This window comes from Gopherus flavomarginatus, chromosome 7 (assembly GCF_025201925.1).
Source record: "Gopherus flavomarginatus isolate rGopFla2 chromosome 7, rGopFla2.mat.asm, whole genome shotgun sequence".
Taxonomy (NCBI): domain Eukaryota; kingdom Metazoa; phylum Chordata; order Testudines; family Testudinidae; genus Gopherus; species Gopherus flavomarginatus.
In genome coordinates, this window is record NC_066623.1 from 66,796,299 (window position 1) to 66,809,413 (window position 13,115).

The 13,115-nt window shown below is 39.7% G+C and overlaps 1 protein-coding gene across 5 annotated transcripts in view; it reads right to left on the reverse strand.

Moving 5' to 3' along the window:
* Positions 1-13,115, reverse strand: part of BRINP3 (BMP/retinoic acid inducible neural specific 3) — a 333,504-nt gene that overhangs the window by 296,437 nt on the left and 23,952 nt on the right. For all 5 annotated transcript variants that reach the window (XM_050961409.1, XM_050961412.1, XM_050961410.1 and 2 more), the window contains exon 2: positions 8,119-8,404. In XM_050961409.1, the coding sequence (XP_050817366.1) occupies positions 8,119-8,354 (236 nt within the window). In that variant the 5' untranslated portion in view covers positions 8,355-8,404. The remainder of the gene's footprint in view (positions 1-8,118; positions 8,405-13,115) is intronic.

Below are 13,115 nucleotides of genomic sequence, written 5' to 3' on the forward strand. Positions count from 1 at the left end.
TGAGCATCTGAACTATTAGCTGGACTCAGTATTAGCTTATGGAGTTTTTGGGGCTTGACTGCAATACTTACTCACACTGAATTAAAGCTACACATGAAGTAATATCACTAGACTTGGCTCATTTGCCTGGAATTTGTCTTTGATTTGCCAAAGACCAATCTGGGTAATGTTAGAGCAGAGGCAATGGGTTATGAGACTGAGAGGATGGGACATTCTGGGCATTGAATGAACTGCCTCATGGAGCTGCACCGTTCCAAAGGGAGCATCGAGAAGCATTTATCCACTGAGCTTTCAAGTGTGCAGGTTTAGTAAATCCATTACTACACTCTTTTTATAGGGGACCCTATCCTCCCCATACCTGGCTCCATGGGCTGGTGCATGCAGAGAAACATGGCACTTCTGTTGTATTCATCACTTTAGGTATTCAACAAAGTTCCCCAAGTCTCACTCCTCCAAAATCTTGAGCTGCTCTGCTCCTTCCTTGATCTGTGAGCCACTGGATTTAGAATGAGGCATTTGTACATTCAGTAGACTATTCCTTGGCACACCTTCAGAGAATGATGATCCCCCTCTGAATATTGTATGCTTTTTTCCATCAGGCTGAATGGAAAATTCCCTAAAGGAAATGAACCAATTACGATACAAGCCAAAAGCAATTTACCAATGCAGAGATTCCCTGGGAAAAGCAGATTGGACTGTTTCTGCTGATTATTCCCCTTTGAAACTGCAGTTGTGGAGAGTAAACATGTTTTCCCTGAAGTGCATTTATAATCTCAGTTCTCAGTGTCTAGCAATGACGTGCATAAAGTGCAATGTACAAGCAGCCAGAGCTTCAGCAAAGATGAAGTCAGAGGTTCCCTACTTTCATGAAGCTGCCTAAAGTACACTAATATCTAAGCACAGTTCATTTTTCCTAAAGCTTCACAGTACAATTTTACTCAGTTTTCCTTCCAATCACTTTGGTCATGTTCCCCTTGCCTATCACTACCACTCCATTTTATTTATTGTGGGGTTCAGAGTGCATGTGTTAGAGTTAAGGACAAAATAAGGAACAATGGAAATGCACAGAAACTGAGGAATTAGGGTTTTCCCCTGCATTCTGAAGAAGCTTTTTTTTTTATTTCATGGAAAGGACATTTCTGGCCCTTCTGCTTAAAAAGAGAACAGTCACAGTAAAGCCTAACTCGAAGTAGTAATGCTTTGTAAAGTCTTCAGCCTGACAAATTGAAATAATAGCACTAAGGGAGGTGTAAAATGACCTTAGTCATTTGAAAGGGATGTTATCAGAAATTTCTCCATACTTTCCATCATGCTCACTGCAGATTGGAATAGGCTATGTGTCCAAAACAATACATAGCTGACATTTTATTACAGAAACTTTATTATTTAATGTAGGTGTGGGAATTAATCTCTCTCGTCCCCCTAAAATCTGTGCCTCAGCAATTCAGATCGACCACAAATTGGTAGCAACTAAAGGCTATTCCAGTCTGATGTTCATTGTAGCCTATATTGATCTCAGTACTGCACCCAGTGTACTAGGTTTCCACAACCCAACCAACAGTTAGCATTATTAGCACTCTCATCAGAATGGTTATGGACATTATAGACACAGATATGGAATTACCTCTTTAATCTAGAAGCGATCCATCCACTCGTTATTCAGCTACATTGATAGGACAGTGAACGACAGCTTGTGCTGCTGCTTGTTATGTAGTTGAGTGAACACTCACTGTTCAAGGAGCTTTCAAGACATCTGCTTTATTCTGTGTCCCTTTCCAACTCACTGGGTATAACAAGAGCTTCACAGCACCCTGCACAGACTCTCTGTTTGGGAAGCTCAGCCTTTGAAGGCACAGTCCCCAATATTACATTTGACTTCAGTGGGGACTACCTGTATGAGCAAGTGCTCAAGAACATTAACAACTGCATAATCGGGCTCTTAATGTTGTTTACTTTAAGGTGCAGGTTAGAAATGAATTTAGAGTACATCAGATGAAGCAATATTCTTTACCATGGAAGTATTTGTTCGGTATAAAACATTTTTTTATTCCTTAATTGCATCCCTGACCCAAAAACAAAGAAACAGAACATCTTCATTAGAAAAGGGCATTTAAAAAAATAGGATGTTAATTTCATGTTGCATAGAATTCTACAGGTTTGTGAGAAACTCAGTATTTTTTTTTTGGCCAAAATTGTCTGTGAATTTCTATTGCTCATTTAGTCACTGCTCAGTTTAACAAGTTAATTCATATTTTAAATTATTCTTCTTCTGACTAAATTATCTGTCGTTACATTATCAGAATAAAGCCTTGTGCAATAAGTAGAAAAGAAAAGGAGGAAATAATCCTTGCTGGTACATCACAAATTTTGGAAGGAAACCATCAGATTACAGTAGAAAAATCACAGATTCCTACTAAATCTAGCAAGGAGCTCTATATGACACAGGCAAGTGTGCAGTCAGGTCTGTAATACATAGCTGTAATGTTCTAAACAATCCAAGAAAGAATTACCTTTACATCTGCTTTCCCAATTTCCCAATCACTCTTTCCATCCCTGGCATATCTCTTGTCTCCTTTTGTTTGGTTTTATATCCCTCTTCCCTGCCTGCTGATTTGCATAAGTAACACTGTGTATTATGTGAGTATACAATAATAAAGCACAAACTTGAATAAAAAGTTAAAAATGTTGTTAAGGAATTTCAACACAGATATTGCTGTACAATATCAGTACAGCAATCCAGCTAATTTAGAGGCCAGCACACTTCTTCAGAATCAGTCCAGGTGCTTTTCTGCACAGCTCTGCCTGTAGCTTAATTGTAGTAAATTCCACAAAAAAACAAAAGATTCTCCAACTGAAGTAGTTAAATTTGTCCATGGCATGTGGGGAACTTCCTATTGGAAAGTATAGGGCATATCATTCTGCAGTGCAGAAAATGACAACTGTATATACTCGTTCATAAGCAAATTTTTTTAGTAAAAAAGGGAAGTACCAGAGAAGGGGGTCGGCTTATGAACGGGAATAGAAAAGGAGAGGTGGGACACAGCCCCACCCCCAACAGAGGGAGCAAGAAGAGGCAGCACAGCCAGAAGAAGAGAGGTGGGGACAGAGTCTGCTTCTGGCCACACTGCTCTCCTCTCAGCCTCTGAAGCAACTGCAGCTCCGGTTGGCAGGCTGCAGTTGTGCCGCTCAGCCCTGCCCCCCAGAGCAGGCTGCAGCCGTGCAGCCCGGCCCAGCCCGCTGGAACATGCTGCAGCTGTGCCACCTGGTCTGGCCCGCTGGAGCAGGCTGCGGCTGCACTGCCCAGCCTGCCGGAGCAGTGTCAGCCAGGCCAGAGACATCCTTCCCTGGCCCTTCCCAGATAAGGTGGGAAAGGATGGGATGGGGAGAATGTGGGGGTCCCGGGCTAAGCGTGGTCATAGAGATTACTCCCCTGACCCCCAGCTTCTCCCTCGCCAAAATTTCCCCACTAGTTGCTGTCTGGTTCATCAGGGTAAGCAGCTGGCGCGCCAGGACACCTTGTTTACTTAGGTTTACTTCCGTGCCTACGGACACTTGCGGTAAACAAACCATCTCGGCCTGCCAGGAGCTTATCCTGATAGCCCAGGAGCCAAAGTTTGCTGACCCTTGAATTATAGGGTCGGCTTATGAACGGGTCATAAAAATTTTCCATTTTTACTTATCCATCTTGGGGGGGTCAGCTTATAAACAAACTTATGATCAAGTATATAGGGTACTTTTTAGTGGCACAATCTATAACATTAGTTGTAATACTGTATTGTTCTCTGGTTCCCGTAACCAATGGGAATACAGAGAATTATATGTGTGCTAGCTTCCAGCCCTGTCCTATTGTTGAAGAAGTTGAAAGCACTCTGTATTTTTGCAGAATCAGATCACTTGCTGATGTACACACACACACCCCTGATCCTTAGTTAATGGACTAAAATATAACAACTAGCCAAGCACAAATACTGTTCTTCCCTACTTCATGTACCTGTTTTATTTTCACTGGCTGTTATACTCTCTGAAAGCTAAATAAGGAGGTAGTAGAAATTACATCTTTTTCTTTCAGAAATGTGCCTGTTCTGCTTAGGTTAGGAACCTTCTATAAAAAATGCAAACAAAATTAGGAATATCAGCATAGAATCTTGGTGTTTGTACCTGTAGAATTTAGAATGTATGGGTCTAGAGATTTTGATAGGTGTTTTAGCCAGAGCATGACTTTCTAAAATGTAGCAAGTTATGTAGTTTGGGAACCCGGTGGATGATGAAAATTAAAGTAATGGAAGCTCAAGGAAGTTAGATCATATTGTGATCTGAGACTTATCTAGACAAACGTGCCTAGACAGAACATCTAAAATCGATCTATTTTCTGACATGAGAAAGATTTGTTTGAAAACCATCAAACTTGTCCAATGACAACTGGAAATTCTTAGTCAATGAATATTCTTGAGTTCAATTGTATAACACTGTTTTCAGGCAATAGTTATCAGACAGCCACAAAATGCTCCCACAGAGCTCCCCGATTCAGCACAGCCATCAAGCTTATAGCACTAGTCATAGTAAAATTCCATTCTTCTTGGTATTTGACACTTCAGTGTTCTATCATTTTGTCCTGCTTTTAATAATTCTGTATTTTTGTGGGCATTTAGGGCATGATCCTGCTCCCATTCAAGTCAATGGCAAAACTTCCACTGGTTTTAACGGTACAGGATCATGTCTTTACTCGCTAGCATTTTACTGTTTCTGTAAATATGCATTAAATGGCTTTATTTAAAGATCAACAACAAGAGAAAATGAATGATCTCTTTTTATTCTGAACACGATTGTAATAGAAAATACTACCCTGAAATACAAAAATGTGGAAATTAATTATTTAACTGAGTTTTTATTTATTCTAAATTCTCACTGCATCTCCGGAGGCTGCTAAAGCAAAAATATTCCATGGAAAAGAGAACACAATTTTAGTCATAGCATATTTTTTCTGCTTTTGGAAAACAAAAATCATATGTTGTGCTCTCCTCCTGGTCAAACACCATCAACAATACATTTTTGAACAGTAGTTCAAATATATCACAGAATGCAGGTTTCTAGCAGCTGAACACTTTTACTATGATTATTTTATTCATATGTATTTATATGAGCATCTAGTCAGTAGTCAGCTTTAGGCTGTTGCTGATTCAGGGTGACCAAATGAGAATTCTAAAATATCGGGACCGCCACAGGGGAAACGCCTTTTCAATTGTTACACTCACCCATCGGGGTCTTCAGCGGCACTTCGGCAGAAGGTCCTTGAGTCACTGAGGGTAATAAACCTTGCTGCCAAAGAAAGAACTACCCCCTAACCGAACAAACTGCTCAATATCGGGACGTCTGGTCACCCTATGCTGATTAGACAATAACTGAGTAGAGCAGTTCTTGGATAAGGATGTGGGATTTGTCTCTAGAGATCAAATGGGTCACTTTCCATATTGGCTGGTGGGGCTCTAGACTGCAGAGACAGGAAGTGAGCTGCTGCCTGCCTCAGTTTGTTCTGTCCCTGCAGTGCAGAAACCTACCTTCCAAAATAGAGGTTGACTTTTAGTCTCTGGTCCTACATGCTAGCAGGACTCTGGCCAGAAATGAACTTCACAAGGAACACTTCAAACTATTTGCCCTGAATCACTCCACCTATTCCATCACTGCTGTGTTATAAGGGCTGTGCCAGCCAGCAATGCTCCCACAACCTCCTCAATAAGAAAGGTTCCAGCATAGAAGGGAATCATGCACACAATAATTCATTCTCTCAGCCCATTTCATCCCCGCCTCAGCCATCATCAGCAAGCCCCTGGAGAGCCTTTTGGGGCTGATGTGGATGTGATGACATGAAGGCAGCTGACACCACCTCCCTTTAATCCTGGACAGGGTAGGGTCACATTCCTTCAGGAAATACAGAGTGTTGTCAGGCAGGAGGAGAACAATTAGGCACCAAATACCTTTATCTGTGATAGTCCATAGAAAATCAATAGGGATTAAAAACAACCTTTATTTAAAAAAAAAGTCTCCAATATTTTACAGTATATCCCCATATTTAACATGGGGTCTGAACAACTTATTAAGGGGGTGGTGGTCTTATAAGGAAATCTTACTGTTAGGTTTTTTATCTAGGGAATTGATATTCACAGGGTGCTGTTTCCTGTTGATCAGCAGCAGCAATTTAATGTTCTACCCCTCTGTTTTCCCTGCCTGCACATTTCTTGAGGGGAGTAGGCATGGTATTGAAATATACACGAATCCTGCTCTCTGAGGGATGGAGTAATGTAAATACACCCACGAACTTAAACAAATATGACAAGTCTGATTACAGATTTGCCAGACTTGACAATGTTTCTGTAATGATGGCTCGGAGGAGGAGGGGAAAGAAAAAAAACACAAAAAAACCTTCTCAGTTTCTTGTAGTCCTAAAGATGGTTGGACATAGTACATTCTCTATGACCTTATTGAAAGGATTAAACTAAAATACACTTCTTTCATTTTGTTACCAAGATAATGTTGGTTCACTGTTGACTAATAGAAAATAATACAAATAAAACACATTCTTTCAGATTTTATATTATTGGCTTTGATGGCTGGCTCTTAAAATGCAATATATATCGAGTGCTAATATTCTGTTGAGATGGACTACTTTATCAGTGCACATTTCTGAATCACATTTTATTACAAAATGTTTTTAATTCCTCTTTATGCTGCAGGAGATCCTATAGCAAAATTGACCTGCAACACAGTGCCCTCTGGTGCATGCACAAAGAAAATGAAAATAGGGAAGGTGTTTTAAGATACAAAATGTATCAGCTTCAAAATTCTAAAAAAACCTATTACAAGTTACCAGTATTTTGATTGAACACACAGGCAAATAAATAAATAACCTTTTCCCTTTCTCTAATACACTGCTTCCTGTTTACAAAAGAGCTGGAAACTGCCACAGAAAAATCTGTGCAGAACAGGTACCTGTGTAAACCATTTTATGGGCTTAAGTGCAGATGGGGGGCTGCATTATGGGAGAAGCTGACAGATGGCCTGTACTGTATTTGTTGAAGCCTCCTTCCCTTGGCTGGTGGAGAACTGTTTGTCTATATCCAGAACATTAAAAGAGAAAAATGTCCCTTTTGTCAGACTTCCCTCCTTTTCCCTTTGTTTCATGGGCCCCCTTTTCCCCCCTTCTTTCTCTTTACCCATAGGCTCTCTACCATCCCATTGTATTCTTCCTTCTACTTCCCATTTCTTTTTTAAAGATAATATATTTGTTAATGTACGTCTTGAATTGTTTACCTTGTCATAGTGACAAGAAGGATGTAGTTCTGAATTGACTCAGCAGAACAGAGGACTGGCAGGCTGCAGACAATCAGCAAAAGCAATTCTGCAATGAAACCTGCATTTTAAAAACAGGCCTCTAATTTTGGGTGCCTCTGTTTTTGTCTATTCAACCATACTCAGCTCAACCAAATGCTTGAATTCAGAAGGGCTGAGCATCCACAGCTCCAGTCAATAGCAGCTAAGGGTGCTCCACATTGTGGAAAATCAGGTCCTAAGGAATGAAGACTCCAAAATTAAAAGCTGCTTTTGAAACCATGGACCTACCTATATTTAAAATCTTTGAGTCATTTTAAGCTACCGATACTGAGGCTGAGTGAAATCCTGGCCCCACTGAAGTCAATGATTTGTCATTATATTCAAACAAAGGAACTACTTGAGAAGCAAGTTACTATTCTGGGTGAACAAGGGTGCTCTGATCTGTCCCTCAGCAATTAGGGAAGAGAAATTAATGTCTAAGGATATTATTGGGAGTTAACCTTACTTTGGAGGAAAGCCCAGGAATTTCAGGAACAGATGGTTGCTGTCAATTATTTCCAGATCAACTTTATCAATCACCAAAATCTCTTAAAACAAGACAAAAAACAGCATAAGCAAGCATTCCCTTAATATATAATACAAAAATGGCACTACCTATATTCCAGCAATTAATTTGTCCATGAATTTGTTCCCACGTCTGACACTTTCCCTTAAAAAACAAACAAGCTCTTATTATGTATGTATAACTTCTAAGGATGAAATCTCTGTAATTGCCTTCCGTTTGCATCATACCTGTAAATCTTGTATCTTGTGCTAAATCCCTGTCGACTTCTGTCCACAAAATCTGTGTATTCCTGTGAGCGATGGAAGGGTCCCTTATCAGAGAGGAGCCAGTTGAAGGAGCTTGTGGCATGCTGATCTGAAACGGCAGCAACCGCTAAAACCCAGCAATGAAGACTCAGTGCTATCCACTCCCATAGAGCCATCAGAGAGAACAATTCAGCACCAGCACTGCATCGCCATATCATGCTTCCACTGTGGGCTTAGAGTCTTCATTCTCTTAGCTTTCCCTCAACACCTAGACAAAATAGACAATTAGATAAGTACACGCTAGTCATTCCTTGGAAGCAGATACAAGATTCCTTTCTTTCATCTTAAAGAGACAGTGGCCTCTATTTTTACTACATTTTCTATTAGCATAAACCCACTAGGCTAGTTAACAGCACACAGTTTAATTTCTCAGTATTCTGTGCTATTTCCTTGTTGCATGGAAACTTTTAACGGTTTCTTAAAACCCTACAAATAAGCAAAGGAGGAGTTATTACCTCTTAACACTGGCATACAACGTTCCAATAACACATATGTATAAAAGATAGGAAGACTGCTTTAGTGTACAGAACAATGGAGGGATTCAGGAAACCTGGATTCAATTATTGGTTCCAGCAAAGACTTTCAGTGTGACCATGGAAAAGTTATTTAATCTTTGTGTGCCTCAGTTCCTCATCTGTGAAACAGGAAAATATCTCCCTTACTCACAGGGTCTTTGTAAGGATAAAAATCTATTGATGATTGTGAGGGCCTCATAGATACTATGGTGCTGAGGGCCGTAAAGGTACTTAGATTGATTAAAACAATGTAGTTGTTAGTCTCAGTTCATTTTGAATCAGCATGGAATTGAATAAAGTCTGGTTCTGTGAATCTTTTTTTCTAGTGGATGCATTTATAAAGAAAAATGTCCTTTTTATTCGTATTTAAATACGACAGCAGCCGTTATAATCATTTTTACAAAGGCCACTGCTGTGAACTTTTTATCTTGGCTGGGAGTATTATGGTTGACACCAACACCTTTATCTACAAACAGTTCCTAAATGAAGTCTATTTTCATATAAAATAGATGTATTGCGGTTACACATTTTCTAATTATTAGTCCATTATAAAAGAGGTGCTGTAGCTGAATAAAGATGTGCCATGCACTTATTCTAGACAGTACATTAATTACTCCAGAAAGTCCTGGGTATAGATCATAAACACATCAGCTGCAGGAAGCCAACTAGCTCGAGCATAGAGCACTAGTAGATTTGACCCAAGGAGCCTCTATAGTCTGAGGATATAAGCATCATCCTATTCACGTAACCAAAGGAACAGTTAAGGTTTATTATCTTTTTCTAAGGCATGAATATGGCTATTGACCATTTTGGTCCTGAGCCTGCAAACACACATATGCTTAACTTTAAGCACATGAGTAATTTCACTGAAGTAAATGAGACTATTTGCATGTTTCAAATTAAGCAATTGCAGAAGATTCGTGGTCACCAAATGCAGACTGCATTATAAATCCTTTTTCCTTTAGAATTCAGGAAGCTTTAGTTTCACACGTGGATGTTTACATACTCAAAAGCTTTCAGTTTCTGTGTGCTGAACATACGTTTATGCACAGAACACGAAGACACGGCAGTTTTTTCCCCAGATTTGATTTTTCTCTGCCACAATTGGAAATCTATTAAACATACTGTTCTGCGAATTGCATGACAAATCAGAAGGAAACGGAAGTGACACTGAAAAACTAAAGTTTATAGCAATGCAATCTTGACCCTCCTACCCTGCAAAAGCTGCTATGGCCATTTGGTTACTAAATGTTTTCCTGTTAACTCTCAGTCCCAATTTAGGCTAAGCAAAGAAGCCATGACAGCAATATTCTACCAAGAAGAGTAATTTTAGCAGAGACAACCTGGCCTCCCTGTCCCCACAAAGCTGAATTATAATAAAACTCCCCAGTGGGCAGTGAAGAACAAAACTATGTTGCATAGGCAGCTATGTTCCCTTCATCTGGAGGCCTAGGACAGTCTCCCATCATACACAGCAGCAAATAGGAGTAGGAGAACTCTGATTTGTACAGCTAAATTCCCCTGACAATTTGCTACTAACAGTTAATATATTGAGTCCTTTTAAATTACCTTTTTATGGAAAAATAATGTTTTAAATTGCAAGAACGAAAGACAAGAAGTTTACTCTTCTGGGTGCTTCTTTCAGACCATTAAATTGTAATGATGACTGATTGAGTTGCTTTATGGTTTAAAAAGGGTAGATTTAATGTTAGAACACTGATTACTTATGTACTTGTAGCATTTTCCTATATTATTTCCTTAATATACTCTTGAATAAGTGCGGTAAAGGATCCTACTGTAACTTGCTACAATGCTACATCTAATAGGTTATAATAAATCAAAAAGCTGCATAATGGTACTGAAGAGCCTGGTATAGTCTATGAAGCAAATAATCCACTTTTTTTTAAAAGGTATCTATATTTTAGTCTAAAACAAGAGTTTAAATATGTATTTACTCCTTACAGACACTGTAGTCTCATAGAAACTATTGAGTACACAATATATGTTTTTAAAATTGTATATTTACAAATTGTGTACATCTCACATTGCATCTATCTAGCAGCTTATATGGTCTGGTCCAGGAACCATAGTATTTTACTATATCCAAATCATTAGCATATTTATCTTCAAAACATCCCTATAAGGTAAAAGAGGACTAACCATGTTTTACAGCTGAACTGAAAAATAAAGAGACTAAGGGTATGTTTACACTACCCGCTGTATTGGCGGGCAGTGATCGATCCAGCGGGGGTCAATTTATTGCGTCTAGTCTAGACACAATAAACCGACCCCTGAGCGCTCTCCCATCAACTCCTGTACTCCACCGCCACAAGAGGCACAGGCAGAGTCGACGGGGGAGCGGCAGCAGTCGACTCACAACAGTGAAGACACCGCAGTGAGTTGGTTTAAATATGTCAACTTCAGCTATGTTATTCATGTAGCTGAAGTTGTGTAACTTAGATCGATCTCCCTGCCCCCCTTAGTGTAGACCAAGGCTAAGGGTAAGATTTTTAAAGAAATCTTAGGGATAATTTCCATTGAAAGTTGACTCCCTCGGACAGCTTTGAAAATCTCAGCCTAAGTGATTGTCCCAAGGTTGTGCAGTGAGTCTGTGATGTGAACCCCAATCTCCAACTCTTCATCCAGTGCCTTAACCACAAGACCATTATTCCTCATGGTCATTTGCTTTAGTTACCTTTTCTTTATTAGGAAGGGATGACACTGAGGGAGAGAAATGTTGCTGTTAGAAATAAAACACACGCACACAGAAAAAAAACGGTCAAAGACTGTTCTAGGACTGATAGAGCACACAAAGCCCATAGTCTGAATCCCAGCCAGAGAGCTTCACCAGAGTGTTCCATGAGGCATTAAGTTTAATGTGGAACTCCTGTTGACTTGGGGTGTGGGATGTGAAGACAGGGACATGTGCTGGAAAATAGGGATCGTGGATTTTAAACTAGAGGAGGACACTGATGCAACCAAGCAAGAATGACAATATTGCCTTTCAAAAGTGCTGCCTCAGAATGGGATGACTGAAATGAGCACAGATATTTTTTGCAAAATTATTTGATCCATGACTTAAGGGTTCTGTTCTTCCACCTCTTACAGATGCTGAGCACATAAAAAAAGTTCTCATCTTTCTCTCTTCTAGCTTTTGTATGGTAAGGTATCATTCACGGCACATGATAGGCCAAACTCCTCCCTGGTATAAATCCAGTGACCTCCTTGGTATTACCTGGGGATGAATTTGACTCAGTATCTTCTTGGAATATGAAAGCTTGATACTCAGCTTGTGTAAATTCATAGAATATTACGGTTGGAAGGGACCACAGGAGGCCATCTAATCCAATCCCCTGCTCAAAGAAGGAACAATCCCCAGGCAGATTTTTGCCCCAGATCCCTAAATGGCCCCTTAAGGATTGAGCTCACAATCCTGGATTTAGCAAGTCAATGATCAAACCACTGAGCCATCCCTGTGGAATACCATGGGAGACCATATCAAAAGCTTTGCTAAAATCAAGATATATCACATCTACCCCTTTCCTCATTTCCACAAAACCAGTTATCTCATCATAGAAGGCAATCAGGTTGGTCAGGCATGACTTGCCCTTGGTGAAACCATGTTGACTGTTCCTCAGCACCTCCTTCTCCTCCAAGTGCTTCAAAATGGATTTCTTAAGGACCTGCTCCATGATTTTGAAGGATATGGAGCAATGCTAATTTAAACTAGCTGAGAATCTGACCCCAACCCAGGCAGAACAGGTATTGCCACCAACACAAACTTTATTAGTTCCAGTTATCATAGATAACATAGGTATTCCCCTTTGTCAGTTGAAGAACATTTTGTTTTTAAAGGTATTGAGTTCATATAATTATATCATACTATCATGAAAACCCACTAGGAAACTAAATAATACCCCAGACAGAATAAAATAGAAGTGTCTTCTTCGGCCCATAAAGCACTCTTTCGCTTACAGAACACAAATTGCTAATTCGTGTGTGATGAGGATAGAGTATACAGAAGAAGCATGGAGATATCTCAGCTATGTAATTAAGATGTGGGCTGCTTTGCGCAGGAACATCTTAAGCAGCATGTTCAAGAAAAAACAAATTACACCAACTTAAATCCTCACAAGAAAGAAAGAATGTAAAGTCACCTTAAGCCAAAATTCATGGTATCCTTAATGAAACATGGTATCCTTGACTTCTTGGTAAGGTGGGCTGTGCATGTTAAAAGTATTCTATAAAAGAGGTATGTCTATAGATAGATAGTCTGTCATCTACTGGTGAATAAGAATGTGTAGCCTTACATAATACATTCAATAAAGTTGTTTTTTATTAACCATAAATGACTTCCTGTGTGCAGTTCTTAACAGTGGGAGCAAAGTGTCCTAGTGAGTTGCA